The 21856-nt window shown below is 36.0% G+C and overlaps 1 protein-coding gene across 1 annotated transcript; it reads left to right on the top strand.

The window, feature by feature from the left end:
- The first annotated feature begins 17839 nt into the window (after positions 1 to 17839).
- LOC104217311 (11-beta-hydroxysteroid dehydrogenase A-like) lies at positions 17840 to 20221 on the top strand. Its single transcript, XM_009767525.2, has 6 exons — positions 17840 to 18062; positions 18455 to 18647; positions 18770 to 18855; positions 19032 to 19163; positions 19243 to 19407; positions 19635 to 20221. The coding sequence occupies exons 1-6, from the start codon at positions 17868 to 17870 to the stop codon at positions 19923 to 19925; spliced, it is 1062 nt and encodes a 353-aa protein (XP_009765827.1). The 5' UTR covers positions 17840 to 17867; the 3' UTR covers positions 19926 to 20221.
- The last annotated feature ends 1635 nt before the right edge of the window (positions 20222 to 21856 follow it).

The following is a 21856-nucleotide window of genomic DNA, read 5'->3' as shown; positions in this document are numbered from 1 at the left end:
TTTTTTCTTTTTCTTTTTTTTTTCTTTTTTTTCAACACTGCTGGGGATAAAAGTGTTATCTTCTCGGGATAACGTTGTTGAGGATAACACTGCTGGGGAATTTTATCCCTTCAAATCGATGCTTCATTCTTCTGGAAGCTGCTGGGGATGATAATGGCTTTTTGCTTTTCTGAGCACAAGTGTCATCCCTTTATTCTGTCTGCTGGGGAATACTTCCTCCATTGAAACTTATTATGTTGGGGCAACACTGGTTCAAACACCACTTCCCTTGAGACTGGTGTTATCTTTATTCTTCCTAGAATGGGTACCTGACTTCCAGAAAATTTTCCAAATGAAAGGAAAATTTTCTGCCCCAGTTTGACAGTCTCCCTTATGGCATGCATTTCTGTCATCAATGCCATTTCCTTTACCTGTTTCAAATCAAACAAAATTTGTTAGTTTAAAACGTGGTGGTTGGTTGTGATACTCCTACTGGGATGGCTTTTCCTTTTCTCCTTCCTTGCTCTGCGCTCCACAACTTGTTGGGGATGATATTATTTGCTGGGGATAATCCCTTTCTGCTGGGGATATCCCTCTTCTTTTGTGGCATAGCTCGGAAACTGGCATTTCCCCGACCTTTTAGTCTAGTATGAATTTCCCCAAATCATGCTCACTGCTCTCCTTGCTTTGTTCAACGGGCCTTGGCCTTGAGGTTTATAACCTTTGATTTCGGCAAGGGTATCCCTCTTGACACTTGTCAATCCTTTTGTCAATTCCCTTTTGCTGGGGATATCTTTTTTTGACACTGGCCTCGCGTTTGTTCCTCGCTGACTATACCACTTGGATGTACTAGTCAGATCTTATCTTGTACTTTGAAGTCATTTCCCACTGGTCTTGACCAAACAGACTCTACTGGGGAAATTTCTATGAAAGGAAAAGATAAAAGGGAACAGAATAAAAGACAAAGGAAAAAATGACTCTTTAACAAAAGAAACTATAAATAAAAACCTATCAAATGAAAACACTGACTCTAATGGTCATGACATGCATATGTGGCCTATCCTTCGTCATCAATCGTCTTTCAAGGTCTTCCCTTGACTATCCCCCATCTGATTCCCAATCTTATTCGACTTGTAGTGCCCGAAGGGTTTTCACTATCAAGCCTCTCTCATTTTGGGTTTTTCTCTCAGCTTTCATCGCCTTATGGTGTCCGTGAAGATTTTCACCGATAAGACTCTCTCATTTGTATCATTTTCCAGCTGGGGATTTGTAGTGTTGCCGGTATGACTCTCTCTGCTAGAGATTAGAGTCCTTTCTGCTGTGGAACAGAATGTTATGTTCACCGGTAAGACTCTCATTTGTCTGACTTGACATCTTTTGCAGACTGGTCAGAAGGTCTTTGTTTGGACCGTAACGTGGTGGTTTTTTGGATAGGCTTAGAAAGAAAGGGTATTAAAGGCTCAAAAATAAATCAATTTGGGGTTCAAAATTACAACCTTCGAAATCATATTTGTTTATAACAAGCACAACCCTTGCTCCAGTTTCTTGCTTGGGGAATATTTATTATTATATTTTTTTAATTTTTTGTTACACTATGCACACCATGCACACTATGCACACTATGCACCCTATGACCGAGCCGTGAGGCGCCTACGTATCCTCTTTGAGGAATCAGGTCAAACGTAGTTCCCAATTCCTTTGTTTTCATTTGACTTTCTTTTGTTTTTTTTTGTTATCATTTTTCTCTTCTTTTTTTCGTTTTTTTTTTATTTTTTCTTTACCTTCCAGGCTCGTATTTCCTAGTCGTTGCTATTGATTCCGAACGAGGGGTATGAAAAAAAATAAATAAGGCTCAAAAGGGGTAACGAAGGATAAAGTGTTTAGGTAGCAAAACAAAATGCCTTCGTCATTCCAGTCTTTAAAACATGCCAAGTGCAAACAACACAATTGAACATAGATTTATAGTCTCTTCCGATGGTGCTGGACTTGACAATTGTGTTAAACACTTGCTTTTTCATTTGTCATTTCTAAAGTACTGCTGGGCGACACTCTCATTCTCATGAACGACCCTCATGCCAATTTGGCGAATCTGGCATTTAACGGTTTTCTTTATGTTTTACTTGCCCCAATTCCACATGACTCGGGCTTCAAATAATCTCAAACCGTTCTTATTTCCTTTAAATGCATTGATTGCCTTTCCGGGGTTTTATGATTAACTTTAAAGACTAGGCCCAAACTTTGTACGCATGTCATGTTACTAGAGTCGGGCGCTGAACAAAATGATAAAAGGATCAAACAAAAAGATGAATGGAAATAAAAAGGACCGGATTTTGCATTAGATTACCGGTGAAATGGATTGAATGACAAGACAAACAAAACAAACCAGAATAAAATTTTAAACAAACTGAACAAAACTTAAACAGACCGCTATGACGAAATGAAAAGATAAGAAGGTTTGACACAAGACAATATCCGGATTACAACCCTAAGAATAATCCAGACAACAGAAATGACAACAAAATACGCCACCACAAGCTTCTCTCTTGCTAACCAAGAAACGGAGCGTCCTCCTACTTTATCAAAATTGGCATCTTAGCCACTGAGCTTTGCATCAGTATTGTCCAGACCATTGCTAGCTTCAATATCATCAACTTTAGTCAACAAGTCCCAATAGGATTCGAGTGCTTCTATTATCAGGCCTGATCCCCACAAAGTGTGCTTTTGGGTCTTGTATTTCCGGCTTACCACAAACCAACCACCTTAACTTTCTTGGTGATTCAAAACAAAATAGGTTAGAATGGACTCAGTCGGTCCTCATTATTAACAACATCTTTTCTTTTTTTTTCATTTTTCTTTTTTTTCTTGATTTTTTTTCGATTTCTTTTTTCCTTTTTTTTCTTTTTTTTTCTTTTCATTTTTTCCTTTTTTTTGTTGTGGTCGAATCTTATGGAGATTGCCTACGTATCATGACCCCGCATGAATCAGACCTCGCGTAGTTCGTGACCAATAAAAGATAAACAATAATAAACTTTTTTTCAATTTTCATATTAAAACAAAATGGGTTTCAAAGGTTTGAAGATGACCTACAAACTCGAAAATCAAACAACCCACATATTCTAATCAAAAGATTTACAAACGGCCAGTTTCTTTCCCCGTTTGACAAATGCAACCAAACGGCTATTTTTGCAAATGTGGCCCCTTCCAAATCTCACATGAATTTCGAGGCCGGGGAGGATTATTTTGACACTTTACAAACTTGTCCATTCTTTTACAAAAATAACCTTTCGACAACTGAAAGATACTCTAAGGCTATTTCGGCAAGAACGGTTTAAGATGCGGCCGAAGCTGGCTCGGCTTATTATGACAAAATTCAAACGGTATTCACTTGACCGCCGACTCTTTTTTTTTTTTTAAATTATAATAAAAACCTGGTGTTGCAAACACGGCCCTTCAGCGCCTCGGGGACGAAGATTTATAGGGCTGTGTGGGTCAACTAGACCAAAAATCCTAAACATGACCCAAAAGTGGCTGTTTATGCAAAGTCAGCCTTCCGGCGTTCCTTTCGGGAACATTCGGCTATTTATGACATAACAACATCACCTGACTTATTTATGACTCTTTTTATCGTTTTTCAAATTAGAAAACTCAATATTGCAAACACGGCCTTTCAACGTCTCGGGGACGAAGATTTTTAAGGCTGTGTGGGTTAACTGGACCAAATCCTAAATATGACCCAAAAGTGGCTGTTTATGCAAAGTCAGCCTTCCGGCATCCCCTTCGGGAACATTCGGCTATGTCTTGATAAAACAGCGTCACCCAACTTCTTAGAAATTTGATATATATATTTTTGCTTTTTTTTTTTTTGTAAAAGGGGAAGTTGTACATCACCCGACTTATTTATGACAAAATTAAAAATCTTGACATGTTTTTTTTTATTTGTTTTTGGCCTTTTTAGCAAAAGGGGGTTGGACCCGATGAGGGTTGCCTACGTATCTCACATCCGGTGAGAATCAAACTCGCGTAGTTCGGGCAAATTAACCGAACTATTTTAAAACATGACTCTTTTCCATTTTTATTTTTTCCTGGCAAGACAATCTATTTTCCTTTTCTATTTTTTGAAAAAGACAAAATAACGATTGTTTTTCCATTTTCAACAAACAATAAAACAATCTATTTTTCCAAAAATAAAAGACTCTTTTTTTCTATATTTTTTAGTAAAACAAAATAAAATATTTTCCTTTTTTTTTCAAAATTTCGGCAGAGTTTCGCCAGTAATTGGTCATTGATTTTTTTCTAAAATAATCAATTAACTCCTTAACTGATATATTCTTTTTCCTCTTTTTTTTCCTTCAATTTTCCAACATTCCCGAGATTCAGAAACCGGTCAACATGCAAGTTCGAAACAAATATATGTACAGAGCAAGTAGGATTCATCAGAATGGTCTTTTCATTTCAGGTTGCTAGTCCTAGACGGACCCAACCCCTGTGTTGAGTCCCCTAAGTCAAATGCAACGTGATGCAAATAAGCGTTCCTACTAGGGATCCGGCATGAGGTTTCGTTATACTAGGTTTATAACCTGGGTATATGTTCTAGACTGTGTACCCGAGCGGACAACTCGAGTCGAGGAGGGGGCAACTTACCGGGAACCAAAAGGCCATCCGGCTTCGTAACTTATCCGTCCTCTTTCTTATTTCAGGTATTGACACTAACAGAATAGGGAGCCTCGACCAGCGAGCTTCTCCCCGGAGGTAAGAAGAGAAGGGTTTCGGCACAGTTTATATACAGTTCAGATAATATCAAAGCGGTAAAAGACAACATTTAGTATGTTATGTAAGAACATGCAATATATATCAGATAATAAAGCCAAATATAACAATTATTCTAAGCTCGAGTTCTTGAACCCTGAACCAGTGGTTCTGGGTTTAATTTCCCAGCAGAGGTTTGGTTATACTAGGTTTATAACCTGGGTATACGTTCTAGACTGTGTACCCGAGCGGACAACTCGAGCCGAGGAGGGGGCTACGTACCGGGGACCCGCGAGATCGTCCGGCTTTGTAACTTGTCCGGCCTCTTTCTTATTTCAGGCATTGACACTAACAGAATAGGGAGTCTCGTCCAGCGAGCTTCTCCCCGGAGGTAAGAAGAGAAAGGTTTCGGCACAGTTCATATGTACAGTTCAAATAATATCAAAGCGGTAAAAGCAGCATTTAGCACATTAGGCTCAAATATGTAAAAATCAGATAAAACCAAATATAACAATTTATCTAAGCTCGAATTCTAACCCTGAACCAGTGGTTCTGGGTCCAATTTAGTCCCCAGCAGAGTCGCCAGAGCTGTCACACCTCCTTTTTCCGCCCCCGCGGGGGGTGAAGGGAGTTTTTCCAATTAAAGGACAATCGAAACGGGATTTGTTTATTTATTTCAGAGTCGCCACTTGGGAGATTTAGGGTGTCCCAAGTCACCAATTTAATCCCGAATCGAGGAAAATATTCGACTTTCCAAATGAAGTCTGCGAACCAGAAATTCTAAGTAAGGAATTCTGTTGACCCGAGGGAAGGTGTTAGGCACCCCCGAATCCCGTGGTTCTAGCACGGTCGCTTAAACTGTTGTAATGGCTAAAATATCTGATTTTAATACATGTTCAAAAACTATAGTGCAATTTTAACTTTTAAAACCGCTTTTATCATTATTTATTTTATACAAAATTGCAACGTCGTGAAAACGCATCTCGAACCACGCCACAACCAGTGCACACGTGATTTGTTGACGCATTTTGACTTCGTCAAGATCGTGATTTGGGTTACATAAATGTACACCCGTATTTAAGAAAATAACCTTATTAAATATGCGCCAAAATACTACGCATTATGGTACTATTAGGTAGGACTGTGAATTTTACTAAATCGTCCATCTCGGAATCTAGATATTTTCTTATATTAAAGAAAATAAATAAATAAGATTGGAGGACTGCAATTTTTTGTATTATTTATATTTATTTATTTTTTAGCGAGATCCTCCCTTATTTTATGAATACCCTTTAATGACTACATCTTTATTATTACTAAGTTTGTCTATAATTATGAAGTCAATCTCTACATACTTAAAAATAACATATTAATTACTAATTTAAAACAAATATTAATGGAAAGTAATATTACTAAAATTATAATTTCAAACAACATGGAATTGTCAAAAATAAAAATAAAAACTAATTATCCCATAGTTGGATTAAAATTCATATTGTTAGTATGACTTAAGCTTATTGAAATTAATTATTTACAAATGCTGAAAATTGAAAGAAAAAAAAAACTTGATTACTAAACCATATTTCTAAAAATTAAACAATTTAACTTTAACTAACTTTGTTTTAATTCACATTGTCCTAATACTTGATTTGCAAACTAATTCATGTTTTAACTGAAATTAACTACATGATTCCAATTAACTTAACGTTGACAAAAAACTTTACGTTGACAAAAAACCATATGAATAAGGAACTCGGTCAACTTTTGCCAAAATGATTCAATAACGCCATTTTTTACGTTATTTCTTCTATTTTGATTATTAAACAGTTTTAATTAGTAATCAGGCTTAAATATATTTCCTAATAATCCGGTTAAGGCGTTATTTAATATATCGCTATAACATGCCTGATTATGCCAAATGATAGTAATTAACAGAATAATAATACATGAATAATCTAAATACAATACAAAAAAAAATTAAAAATTTAACACTCCATTCTTCATTTCGGCTTACAAAATGCCAAAATTACAGTTGTGTACCTGATATTGGAAAAAGAAGATGAAGATGAGAATCAACAGCAGTAATAACAATACAGCAACAACAATCCAGCAGCAGTAACAACCCAAGAACAGAATTTGCAAACCAGTGGAGCAGTAATCCCAAAAAAAAAACAAAAGCTTCAAGCTTTAATGAAACAACAATTAATTCTGATTTCAAACAATGAAAGAAAGCAGAAGATTTTTTTTTAGTTTTTTTTTTAAGTTTAAATATTTTTCGGAATTTTCTCTCTCCTAAATGTTCAGCCCTTTTTTCTCTCTCTTATTTTCTTTCTTGAAAATTTTCAGATTCGTTTCTCTTCTCTATCTGTATTTTTTTTCGTCTGTCTCTTCTCCGTCTTGTATTCAAGACTTCCTATATATAATCTCATCCCATAAATCTTTTAATCAATTAAAATCAACCCATTTTCTCTACCAAACCCATTATCTTCCCACTCATCCCCATTACATTAAATAAATATATCACACCACCCCATTATATTTTGTCCCCCATGCCTAACATAAACAAATACAAGATTCCCCCACACTAAAATTTGTCTTGTCCCCCCTTTATATTAAATAACTATATCACAACCCACCCCATTTCATTTTGTCCCCCATGCTTCATATAAAAAATTACAAAATGTACAATTCCTAAACTACCCCTCCGACCTTATTGCAATTACTATTTTACCCCAAACGTACTGCGATTTACCAAATTACCCCATCAGCTATAACAAATCAATTAATCAAACTCAACCAAAATATAGTCAATATGACCAATTTCTACATAAATTCAAACAACAAATCTCATGAACATGATTTCTTCAACATTTCAACAACAAATCACATGAACATGATTGAACAACAAAGAACAACTAAAATTTGATTGAACAATATTTTTAGCAACAAACAAACCTATTTTCAGATTCAACAACAACAACAACAACAACAAACAAGTATATTCAAATTTCTAAATTCAATAATATTGAACTTAAAATCAACTCTAACAACATTACAACCAACAATTCCTATATTAAACTTAAACAAGATTACGAGACAAATTCAAGAAATAATCATAAATGATAAACAAGAAATCAAACTATACAAATTTCGGATTCAAGATCAACCAAACAAAGTATGAACATGAATGAAAATATACAATAACAATAACAAACAAACTTTGTTCAAACTTTGAATTAAACTTAAACAAAACAAATAAACATATTCAAATCACTAATCTTCAAATAATCAACTAATCTTTCTTAAATTAAATCCAACGAAACTTATAACAAAGATGCATGATCCAAAAATTAAAACCAAAACATAACTTCACATTAAATCACTAAATTAAAAACGACTTCAAAAAATGAATACGAATTAAATCTATATTAACAACAAACAACGGATTTAAACGATTTAAACTAACACCTTTCTACATTAAAACTAAATCCTCTTAAAATTAATAAAACAAGCTGAAAATAATTAAATTGAATCTTCAACTTAAATCTAACAACAAATATAATTAAACTAACAATTTTTATCTAAAATAAATAAGAAAACTAAAGCAAACTTATACTAATTCCAAATCTGAAAATATCAAACAAATTATGGACGAAATAAAACTTAGAACAACTAACCGTAAATGACCAACGACGAACTTGAACGAATTTTAAACGAATCAAAACGAAACTTTGACAGAACTTCGCCGGACTTTAACCGGACTGCTTTGATTTTCCTCCGTGTGTGTGCGTGTAGTTGTGGAAGTTTCTATGGTGAGCAGCAGCAGCACTTGGACGTGAAGAACGCAACGGGCAGTAGCGATTTGGAAGTTGGAAGAAGCTGCCATGGCAACAATGACAACGAAGAAGAAGCAGTGGGCAGCAATCCGCGTCGACGGGAAGAAGATGCAACGAGCAGCAGCGACGGGAAGAAGAAGAAGAAGCCACGAGCAGCAGCAACGGGAAGAAGAACATCGGTCAGCAGCGACAAAGAGACAGTAACAGCAGTTGGTCGCAGAAGAAGAAGAAGCGGGCAGCAGCTCGACGGAATCTCGTGTTCATTTTGAAGAGCTTGAAAACGCAGCCATGGCGGGGTTGTTTGGAGAAGGTGAAGACGAAAGGAGAGGGCTGCCATGGTTGGCTGAGGTTTGGGGATGGTGAAGTCTTGGAGAAGAAGAAGAGAGGGTGGCCGTTGTTGGCTTTCTTGAAGCTTGAGGAAGAAGAAGGAAAGAGAGGAGAGGGGCGGATGGGTAGTGTAGGTTTTCTTGGTTTTTTATTTTTTTTGTTTTATTTTGTTTTATGAAAAATGAAAGAAAAGAGGGTTTGGATCTCTTTGGGTTATGGACTGGGTCGACCCAGTTCGAAATGGACTGGGTCGTTTGGGAAGATTGGGCAATTCTTTGGGCTTGTGGTTTGAAATTGAAGAAGAGGCCCAATTTCGATTTTCTTTGTATTTTTGCTCTCTTTTCTTCTTTTATTTTTCTAAAACTAAATTCCAAAAATCCTTAAATTATTATTAAGAACTAAACTAAGTTATAAAAGCGCAAATTAACTCCCAATAATAATTAACGCACAATTAAGTAATAATTAAGCATAAAATTGTATATTTGGACATTAAATGCTAAAAATGCAAAAGATGCCTATTTTCGTAATTTTCATTTTTTGTAAAACAAACTTGATTACTAACAATTATAGAATTAAATCCTACATGCAAAATGCGACATATTTTTGTATTTTTATTAATTTAACAAATAAACATACAAATAATTACACAAAAATACCACAAAATTGCACACCAAGAAAATCATTTTATTTTTGAATTTTTTTTTGGGAGTAATTCTCATATTGGGCAAAAATCACGTGCTTACACTATCAACAGGTGAAGTATGAGCACCAGAGACCTGGTGGGTTGCTTCAGCAGATAGAGATTCCGGAGTGGAAGTGGGAGCGGATCACTATGGACTTTGTAGTTGGGCTCCCACGGACTTTGAGAAAATTCAACACTATTTGGGTGATTGTGGATCGCCTGACCAAGTCCGCGCACTTTATTCCTATGTGTACTACATATTCTTCATAGCGCCTAGCGGAGATTTATATCCGGTAGATTGTTCGTCTGCATGGTATTCCAGTTTCCATCATTTCAGATAGACGTACTCAATTCACATCACGGTTCTGGAGGGTCGTTCAGCATGAGTTGGGTACTCGGGTGGAGTTTAGTACAGCATTTCACCCTCAGATGGATGGACAGTCCAAGCGCACTATTCAGATTCTTGAGGATATGCTCTGTGTGTGTGTGATTGAGGTCGGAGGGTCTTGGGATCAGTTCTTGCCATTGGCAGAGTTTGCTTATAACAATAACTATCAGTCTAACATTCAGATGGCATCGTATAAGGCCTTATAGAGTAGGCGGTGTAGGTCCCTGATGGGTTGGTTTGAGCCGGGTGAGGCCTGATTATTAGGCACAGACTTGGTACAGGATGCTTTGGAGAAGGTTAAGGTGATTCAGGATAGACTCCGTACAGCCTAGTCAAGACAGAAGAGCTACGTGGACCGGAAGGTTCGTGATGTTTCCTATATGGTTGGAGAGTGGGTTCTGCTTCGGGTTTCGCCTATGAAGGGCATTATGAGATTTGGGAAGAAAAGAAAGTTGAGTCCAAGGTTTATTGGTCCTTTTAAGATATTGCGGCATGTTGGGGAGGTTGATTATGAGCTTGCCTTACCTCCCAACTTGGCAGGAGTTCATCCGGTATTTCATGTTTCGATGCTCCGGAGGTATCACGGTGATCCGTCGCACGTATTAGATTTTAGTTCCGTCTAGTTGGACAAGGATCTATCATATATTGAGGAGCCGGAGGCAATATTGGACAGGCAGGTTAGAAAGTTGAGGTCAAAGAACATTGCATCAGTAAAGGTTTAGTGATGGGGTCAGCCGGTCGAGGAGGCGACCCGGGAGACCAAGCAAGATATGCGCATCCGTTACCCTCATCTTTTCACTACTTCAGGTGTGTCTCAATGCTCGTTCGAGGACGAACGAATGTTTAAGTGTAGGAGGATGTGACGACCCGGCCGGTCGTCTTAATAATTAATGCTCTGATCCCCTATTAACTGCTTTCCCCGTATTTATTTCTGCTATTTTGATTTACCAGGATGTTCGATTTTGAGTTTCAGAGAGTTTTGGGATACTTAGTCCCTAAATGAGAGCTTAAGTGTTGAAAATTTGACTGTAGCCAGAACAGTGTGAAGACGGCCTCAAAATGGAATTCTGATGGTTCTGTTAGCTCCGTTGGGTGATTTCGGGCCTAGGGGCGTGTTCGGATTATGTTTTTGGAGGTCCGTAGCTAATTTAGGCTTGAAATGTCGAAAGGTCAAATTTTGAAGTTTCCGGTTCAATAGTGAGATTTTGATCCGAGGGTTGGAATGGAATTCTGGAAGTTGGAGTAGCTCTGTAGTGTTGAATGTGACGTGTGTGCAAAATTTCTGGTCATTCGGACGAGGGTTGGTAGACCTTTTGATAGAAAGCGTATTTTTAGAGTTTTGGAGTTCTTAGGCTTGAATTCGTGGTTGATTTGTCGTTTCGATGTTGTTTTAGGTGTTTTAAGGATTAGTATAAGTTTGGACAGGGATATTGGACTTGTTGGTGCCTTTGGTTGAGGTCCCGGGGGCCTCGGGATGATTTCGGATGGTTGACGGAAGGATTTTGAGTTTGGAGTTGTAGCTGAAAATCTTCTGTCATAACCGCACCTGCGGTTGGGTCCCGCAGGTACGTAGCCCAGAAGCGGCATTTGTCATCGCAGAAGCAGAATTGGGCAGGAGCAGCAGGGTCCGCAGATGCGGGAAATTTACTGCAGAAGCGGTACCGCATCGGCGAATGGGGAATCACAGGTATGGAAGTAGGCTGGGTTAGTGATTGTCGCAGATGCGATCGTTGGTCCGCAAAAGAAGGACTGCAGGTGCGGTCCCATGACCGCAGAAGCTAATTAACCGGGAAGAAACATATAAATTCTTGCCTTTGCGAATTTGAGCTATTTTTCACCTCTTTTCAAACGGGAAAAAGGTTTGAGAGAGCATTTTCAAGAGAGATTTTTAGAGGAGTTCATTGGGGTAAGGTCTTTGGTCCCTAAACTCATTATTGGAGTGCTTTTTATCATTATAAGCATGAAAAATTAAGGAAAATCAGTGGTAATTTGGGGGTTGGGTTTGATTAATTAGAGACCTTTGAGTGATGATTTGAGGGACCATCTGAGGTCCTGTTTTGGTACTTTTGGTACGACTGAACTAGTGAGACTGTGAGGATTCTGGAAAAGTAAATTTTACTTGATTCCGAGACGTGGGCCCGAGTGACGTTTTGGTCATTTTACCTAATTTCGCGTATTAGCTTAGAATTTAATTGTAGAATCAGTTACTTGAAGTGTTATTTATATTATGCAATTAAATTGAATAAATTTGGGCCATTTGGAGTCAAGTACTCGTTGCAAGAATGTGGTTTTGAGTTGATTTTGAGTTGGTCGAGGTAAGTGGCTTGCCTAACCTTGTGTGGGGGGACCTCCCCCTTAAGATTTGGTATTACTCTTAATTGAAATGCCTTATACGTGAGGTGACGAGTGCGTACTTGTGCTAATTATTAAAAATCCGGTTTTCATTAAGTAATTACTAGTATGTTTCTTTTCCTGTTTATATTACCTGCACTTAAAACCTGTTGTTAGCATAGGAAAGCATGTCTAAGTGTTTTAATTGCCTTATTTGCTCAACTGCTTACCTGAATTCTGTGCAGCATGCTAGGCTAGGATTACTTGTTTGTCCTAATATGAAATTGACATTTTCTGAATATTTTTCCTGATGTTGCTATGCAATTACATTTGGGACTACGGATGTGGGATTCTGGTAGCTCCCCCTTGTTTGTTTATTTTTTTGTTTATTTGGGACTACGGATGTGGGATTCCGGTAGATCCCCCTACACAGTTATATGGAACTACGGGACTGCACCCGGTAGATTTCCCCAGTACTGGGTATTTGCATCTGGGACTACGGAATGACATTCCTGTAGATCCCCGCGCACTATGAGTTGGACCACGGGATGGGATCCCGTGAGATCCATTGAATATGTATATTTGGGACTACAAGACGGTATCCTGGGAGATCCCCGATTGTTATTTTGGTACTGAGCCGTATTTCTTTCTGTGTTTACCTTGCCTCTGTAATAGTTGTTGTTGCCCTTTATATCTTGTGTTACTTTTACGGCTGTACTTATTTATACTGTTCTGTTCTACACTGTCGAACTTTATATTTTATTTAACCTCAGTAGGGCCCGGACCTTCCTCGTCACTATCCGATCGAGGATAGGCTTGACACTTATCGAGTACTGCTATGGTGTACTAATGCCCTTTCTGCGCATGTTTTTCATGTACAGATCCAGGTACTTTGACTCAGTCCTATCATCCTTGAGGCGAGGCGACTGCTCCAGAGACTTTGAGGTATATCTTCCGCGTTCACAGACTGAGGAATCGCTTTCCATTATATCTTGTAGTGATAGCCCTTCTATTTTCTTCTGTTGATGTAGACATTCTGGAGTTAGAGCATTTTTGTTATATTCGTAGCTTGTGATTCATGGGTTTTCGGGTTTTGGGAAAAATGTATTGGTTTTTAAGAGTTAATATTGTGTATGCCGAGCGACACTTTTAAACGCTGTTTTATTACTTTATTCCTATTTTAAATTGTTTTCTTCCGCAAATTTGGTTTATCTTCTGCATTTTAGGCTTACTTAGTCGTAGAGACTATGTGTCGTCACGATGGTTCACGGAGGGCAAACCGGGGTCATGACACATAACAACAATATAAAACTCATACAAAATACCGTCATATTTCACTTAATTAGAACCTCCAATTAGAGAACAAAATTCTTCATCAAAAATCCAAAACTAGTAATCAAGTAGGGCATGAAAACATAAACTAAAATTTGAGAAATTTTTATGCACAAATATGCCAAACGCTCTAATCATTAGTCATCTAGGATATCAAATAGAGGATTTCACTTTCTTACAATATAATTATATCATCACACAATATCAATTATACCTTGTAAGACCTAGTCAATAAAATCTCACACCTCTATTATTGAATTTAATACAACAACACGTCTATTTGCTAAAAGTCAATGTATAAACCTATTATATGATCAATATTTAATTATGGGGACCATGGGGAGTCACCCCCACCACCATTGAATTAAAAACGAATTAAAATTATTAAGAAATAATTTCCAAAAAATAGAAAAACGTCCAAAACACAGTCCAAACAACCTCAAAACGCCGAAAAAGACCATGATTCACTGTAAAAGCAGTGAGTTTTTCTCACCACGTCGTTTCCGATGGACCCACTAAATTTCAGCTCATCATAGTCTGTCAAGTTCGCCGACTTCCGAAATTATCGGTTATTCGGTCAAAATCAGGTTTTGTGTTTTTCTAGGGTTTACCCCAAAAATTCAGATAATCTCATTCAAATATCAATAAGAAAACAGATATCTCATGATTACAAGAGTAATTCAAAAATTTTGCACATTTAATTCACAAAACAACAATGTAGTTTTTCAGAAAATCACATATACATGTAATTAAAAAACGCACATAAACAAGATATTCTTGTTTCATGAAAAACTTAGTTATCTAATTAGATGTGAGTGGGCTCTGATACCAATTGATGGATTATTATATGCAGCGGAAGCAATCCCAATATCAAAATCACATGTAATCTAGACAACTAATGTATACGGGGTTTCACGGGTTACCTCTTGAAGCGTGAACATATCTCTTCTATCACGTGAGCCTTTAGTTCCATACCTTCTCAATGGAATCTCCATCACCCGCACAATCGTGATCCTCGAACGTTCCATGGTCTTCTACTGTGTTACCTAAATAATATCCAGAAATAGTAATTTTGTGTGGGCAAAATTTTCTAGGAAGAAGGCTAAAATTTCGGCCCCCTTGTTATCTCTTTATCTAGGTGGAAAACCTTATGTATTTATAGCACAAGTTTTAAGGGTTAAAACCCTTTTCTAAAACCTGTTGAGTTTTCTTTTCCACCAGAAAAAGGATTCATTTATTTCCTATTATTTAGGCATAGTAGGTACAACATAATTTAATTAACAAGGCTTCCAATTATGGAATTAATTTGTAATTTTCGAAATTAATATCCATCATAATTAATTACGAATTATTCCACTAAAAATTCGTAATTGCACTCCTTATTCAATTTTGAAATTCAACCATTAAATCTTATTTAACTCCTCATGTTAAGATTCCGATACTAATCAATTAAATTAAATTACTGACGATTTAATTTATTGATTATTTTTGTTAGACTTTCTCTTCACTTATTTCATGTGTCGGATACAAAATACACCGGCCAGGTTTACACATGAAAATTTATAAGCTTTCATAAAGGTGTATCATCAATCTCTAAATCGAGACATGGATTCCATCAACTAACTATTATTTCGCCAATGTACATTATTATTATCCAATTTACCAAGCATATTGACTTACGAAAGAATCTGGCCTTTTAATAAATCAAAATAATAATAATGTACACAACTAATAATAACTATATCAAGAATAAGAGTATAAGTACATTTAATGGCTAGAAAGTTTATTTTATTAAGTCAGTATAAAATACTTATCTCTACTTGGTTCGTTCAATACATACAAAATGTACTAGCACAAGAAGTTGGAATTAAACCATTCCCATAATCAAGATAAATTATATTTAATCTTGTGTTACAATCATTCCTGATAGTTTGTCCAATTCCATCATTAGATTATGAACTCAAACTTTATACTTATAAGAACCGATGATTTAATCTTCTGTGTATAAGCTAAACTCTATACACTAAATCATCTACTATATAAGCAAAGGACACACACTAATATGATCTATTTAAAACTTTATTAAAACTGACTAAACAATTGTTTCATAATAAATACTATATCTAAACCAAAACCATGGTTAATAGTATATATCCCAACATTTTTAACCCTTTTCCGTTTATTTTAACTCATACATGAATTTCAAGTGCATATCTCATTTGTACATAGTAAGGTTATGAAACTTCACAATATCAACTGGGCGTTTGGATTAATTGATTATAAATAATTGATAATTTTGAAATACTAAAAAATATATTTAAGTGCTAAATTTAATTTTTTAAATATGTATTTACGTATTTAGATATATGTGCTGAAATTAATAATAAGGAGTTGGTATGTTTGATGGAAAAGTGCTGAAAAAATAACTAAAATATCCTTAAAACTTTATAAAATATTATAAATTAAAAATATTTTTGTAAAGAAAAGGAAGAACAATGAATATGGAGAGAAAGTTAGAAAATTCATTTTGGGAAAAATATTTTGTGAATTAAAAAATATTATTAAGGATAAATCAGTAAAAGCCTTGGTCAAACTAAAAGTGTTTACAAGCTGAAAAACCATATGTTGGGGGTGACCAACTTATGACTTGTTAGCTCATAAGCACTTTGGGTCAGGGGCGGATCCACCTTGCAACCTACAGGTTCACGTGAACCCAGTAACTTTTATCCAAACAGTATAAATATGTTCGAAAAATTTACTAAATATCTATAAATGTTTGAATGTGAACCCTATTACTATTGAAAATTTACTCGAAGTTGTTGCAGGAACTCATAAACATTAAATCCTGGATCCACCTCTACTTTGGGTGTTTACCAAATGCATAGATAAGCCAAAGGTGTTTATATGCCAATTTGACCCCGCTTATAAGCTTAGCCAAACACCCTCCAAGTTGCAATTTAATAATTGTCAAACTAATATCCTATGGCCAAATTTCTAAATTAGCTTATTTTGAAGAGTGCTTTTCAAAAAGGTACTTTTAATGAGAAGTAGTTTGTATTTGAGTAATTAATTTTAAAAATACTTTTTGCAATTATTAGTATTTTGACAAACTTTTAAAAAATATTTTTAAATTTATTTTTTTAAAAAATATTTTTCAAAAAAATACTTTTGGAAAAATACTATCTTTTCTTATTTTTCAAAAATTATTTTCACTTTTACTTATAAATATTTTTTTGCTCCTAAAAGTTTGGCCAAATATGTTGACTTAAAAAAAATTAGTTTTGGCTAGGGGTGTACAAACCGAATAGGAAAACCGCACCAAACCAAAAAGTCAAACCAAACCGACTAAAAAACCCGATTAGGTTTGGTATTGAGTAATCCACCCGAACCAAACCGATATATAAATATATAATTTTTATATATACTTTTAAGATTTTATATAGAGTTTTCTTTAAAAAATGTCTAGAAATATTTGGGATTATCCTGCAGGATATAATATTTAATAGTATATGAAGTGCTCCATATTTATTAACCTTAAATAATGGATTGTGTGATCACTTTCTCATCAAGTGTTACTGAATGCGTCAATCTCTTTGTTCTTTCACATTCGTATCATATGTTAAGATCTACTAAATTTTTATATCTTTTTCGAATGTAAAGTGATTATTATTATTATTATTTAGGTATCATATTGATTTTTATGTTTAATTACTAAATTCGGTTAACCTTGAAAGTGTACATCAACGAAACATTATTATCAGACGACTAAAAAAAATAACTAATATATGTTACTAAGAAAATTCTTTCATAAAATATTTTAATAGATAATTTTTGTCAATTTTTTATATTTTTACTAAATATATATTTACTTATCAAAAATTTAACAAAGTAAGATTAAAATAATATTTAAGCAATAAAAACCCGAAAACCAGAAAAATCCGACAAAATCGAATCAATCCAAACCGATATAATTGATTTTGATAAAAATCGGACCAACCCGATCCATTTACACCCCTAGTTTTGGCAACGAGAGACGAGGATGAGGACATGAATTGGACTGCAACAGTGCCCGAAGGAATTCGAACAAAAAGAGTTTACGTGGCAGTTTCTGCATGCAAGGGTTATGTGCTTTTTGCTGCCACGTGTTAGTGGCCTTTTAAGCATTATATCTGCTGGACTTCACGAGATATTTCCTCTCCTCCCCCCTAGAAAGAGAAAGAAGGATTGCTGCAAAAGTTCTGAAACAATGGAGCTTGTCTTGGATTTAATTCACAAAATCTTGAACGCTTATTTACCTCATATGGCCACAACTGCACTCATCCACTTCATGCCTTTATATCTCTTTCTCAAGTTTCTTCACTTCATCTTCCGTTCTATATTTAGTGAAAACGTCGCTGGTAAAGTTGTTCTCATCACAGGGGCCTCTTCTGGTATCGGCGAGGTTTGTACCCAACATTTTACTTACTGAATTTAAGTTCCTTTACACCTATGGTTAAGCTTAAATGCACGAGTGAGAATGTTCATATAGCTGACCGCAACTTGTTTGGATGCGTAGCGGTTATATTGTTACCTATGGTGTATGAATATTTGCACATGTAGTGAGGTCATTTATAAGGTTATTAATGTGAAATTTCTGATAAACATTGTAATTGATAGCTAAAGTAATCTTATATTACAGGTTAAATTACAATGATCGGTAAAAAAAAAAAAAAAATCTTTAGACTGTCAATATATATAACTTATTCCTTGTTAGATTTATAATCATTAGAGTAGTAGGTCTTTTTTATATGCAAGACTTGGTTGATTAATTTGAGTTTGTTATGGAAATTGAAGCATTTAGCCTATGAATATGCTAAAAGAGGTGCTCGTCTAGTGCTTGCGGCAAGAAGGCGCAGAAGTCTTCAGCAAGTAGCAGATATGGCTTATTGGCTTGGATCTCCAGATGTTGTTCCTGTGCATGCTGATGTTTCCAAAGTTGAAGATTGCCAGCGATTAATTGAGGAAGCTATAAGTAACTTTGGTAGATGTAAGTTTAGAAAACTAATAAATTTATTAACAGCGAATGATCATCTTATATTGGACGTAAAATTAAAGAATTGTGTCAATTATGTTTAAGTGTCAATGATTTTGTTGCTAAATTTGCTGTAGTGGATCATCTGGTGACCAATGCTGCTGTGACGCCCCTATACTTGTTTGAGAACCTTATAGAGGTCACCAAAGCTGCACCCGCAATGGTAAAATCCATATTCTTTTTCCTTTTCTGTTCATTATTGAACTCCGTATCCTTGTCAAAGCAATTGCAGCATCTAACACGAGTGAAGTGCGTACATGTCTCGGTGTTTGCTCATAGTATAATGAACATTTTGGAAAGGAAAACCAGAGATTAATTTGCCATATGTTATAATCTCAGGACATAAATTTCTGGGGTGCAGTTTATACTACCCATTTTGCCATCCCCTATTTGAAGGAAACCAAGGGAAAAATCGTAGCCATCACTTCATCAGCTGGTGTTCTGAATGCAGCCAGAATCAGCTTCTATAATGTATGTTATCTGGCAACGACTTTGAATTACGTTCTTCTTCTGCCTCATTGAGCTTGAATATAATTCAGTGTTTCTACAGGCAAGTAAAGCTGCAATGATTAGTTTCTATGAGACGTTGCGGGTAGAACTTGGGACACAAATTGGGATTACAATAGTCACTCCTGGACTAGTTGAATCTGAGTTGACCAAAGGCAAATTTCTCACAACAGAGGGCAAGTTGGAAGTGGACCAAGTAATGAGAGACGTAAGTTTCTTCTTCTGAATCAGATATCAAGTTTTTATCAGAGACTTACCTATTGCCTTAGCAACATTGAGTTGAAAATTCTAAACCTTTATTAAGCTATTAGAAAGACAAACAGTTTTATTTATTTAATTACGTCTTGAAGACGTCATTCAATTATATTTGTTCTCTCATTCTTCTCAAAGAAGATACTAGCAGGTATTCATCCCGTTTGCTGCAATTGTTACCAGGTTGAAATGAGTGTTACTCCTATACTGCCAGTGCAAAAATGTGCTAGAGCAATTGTCAAGAGTGCATGCCGCGGAGACAACTACCTAACAGAACCACCATGGTTCAAGACATTATTCGTCTACAGAATATTTTTCCCTGAATTTCTAGAATGGTTCCAACGATGGTTTTTGTTCCCAGGGCCAGGGCAACCACCAACAGAGGCTCCCAGCAAGATAATTCTAGATGTGACTGGATTTAAGGAATATGGTTATCCAAAGTCCGTCCTATCTCCACATATAAAAGTGGATTGAGGAAACTAATAGAAAACTTAAGCTAGCTAGAATAATGTCAGCATAGTTCCCATGCAAACTGGCCAGAATGTGGTTTTTATCTTTTCATTTTGTGGAGTACTGAAGATGAAAGAAACAAAACAAAAACGAAAACAAGGTTGAAAAAAGAGGCTGACAATTGAATTAATAGAAATAAGTCGTACACTCTTATAACTTACTTCAGATTGTTGATGATGAATAAACTGATTGCAATTTATCCTCTACGTTAGTCTGTACCAAGTCACTTTGTTCGATATTTTGTCAATGCAAAGTCTGCAACGAAGACTGCTTCCACCTTTGTTTGAGAAATTCGTCGTATGACGCAAGGTCCAATTATTTCCGTTCAAAGCCACTGATTGATTCTTCATAGCCTTTTGTCATACAGCTCCTCGTGCACAAAAATGTTTTTTTTAAGGTAATAAACAGTGAATATTACCATGACAATCAAAAGATTTACAAACTAAGAGCATCCAGATTCCAAACCACCTTCTAGGAAGGGTGCCCAGAATTCTAAGATCTCAGAAAGACAAATCAGTCACCTATGTGAATCAAAACTTGACAGTTTTTTGGTTTAGTGGAGTTCAGGAAATTAAATGTAAATAGAGAGTTCATAGTCACACAGATTCAGAAGGAACTTAGAGAGAATTAGCAATCGTGCACAAAAATGTTAGTCAATAGATACATGTACAATCTTGCAAGTTTATGGTCCTTCAGTGAAGATCACTTTCACTTTTCAGCATACGATCTTCTTGTGTTAGGTTCTCCTGTAACAGCTTAGGTGCAATAACAACATGAAGCAAGAAAACTTATTAGGAATCCTATAAAACTATGTTACTCGGACTCTCCGAAAATATCACTGGGTGAGGATCTGACATGGGTGCGGCAGCATTTTGGACAGTCCACACAACATAGCTATAAAGAAAAGTTCCATAAAGAACAGCAGTGAATTACCTCAGAATTCAGCAACAGTTCCAAAAACGTCTCAAGGTCTTCTTCTGGTACCATGACTCGTTTGCTACAGAAATAGGAGCAGTAGTTACTATACCTAAGAAAAATTTGTTACTCTGCATAAGTTGAAGTCGTTAAATAGTTGAACAATAGATCAAGTTCTAAAAGTGTCATTAAGTCCAGTCTTGATCTTGACCAAGTCATATCATGATCAATTATTATCTCATAGATGAGGCTTCCGTCATTAATATAGACTCAGAAGTCCGAACTTCATGTTTACTTCTCCCTTTACCTTTTCTTTGTAGCTGTTAGTTGGCTGATTTACCCGAAGGTGCACACTCTAGCACCTTAGCTTCTTCATCGAAGCACCGCCTAAATGACACAGAGCTCCCAATCTGAGCTGTGCATCGCTTAGAGGTTTGAGCGAGTCTTTGATAACTGTTGTGAATGGCACAAGGTTAGTAGATTCTTAGCTAAACCAGCAATTCTGTGGCACAAAACAGGAAGATTAACTGTAAGGACCAGAAGTAAAAGCAATACAAAATGACATCCCCACTAGATATAGGATTAAGTTTCTTCCTCGTAAATGCAATTGGTCTATCAGACATTTCTAACAGAGCAACACTCTCCAACAGTGAGATAGCCCAGTGCAAAAGATTCTGCCAATACAAGAGAGAGAATGAAATTTTTTAAACAACATCAGATGAGGCAATATTAAGAGAGAAAAATACAAAGTACCTTGATCTTTCCTTTGACAGCACTGTCCTATATACCTGCATGCCTAGCAAGAGAGCAAGATAGACTAACCAAGTAACTGCAAGGGTTCCCCTTTTCTCCAGAAAGTATAAACATATCTTCCAACTCATCAACCATATCAATTTCCTTATCAATTGCTGCAGTGGTATTAGCTTCACATCTTCCCGTGGATGCTAATTGTAGAGACAGGACTGTGGAAAGTGGAAACA

This window comes from Nicotiana sylvestris, chromosome 7 (assembly GCF_000393655.2).
Source record: "Nicotiana sylvestris chromosome 7, ASM39365v2, whole genome shotgun sequence".
NCBI classification, from domain to species: domain Eukaryota; kingdom Viridiplantae; phylum Streptophyta; class Magnoliopsida; order Solanales; family Solanaceae; genus Nicotiana; species Nicotiana sylvestris.
Note: the sequence above shows the minus strand (reverse complement) of the source record. Positions and strands in the feature narration are given on the sequence as shown.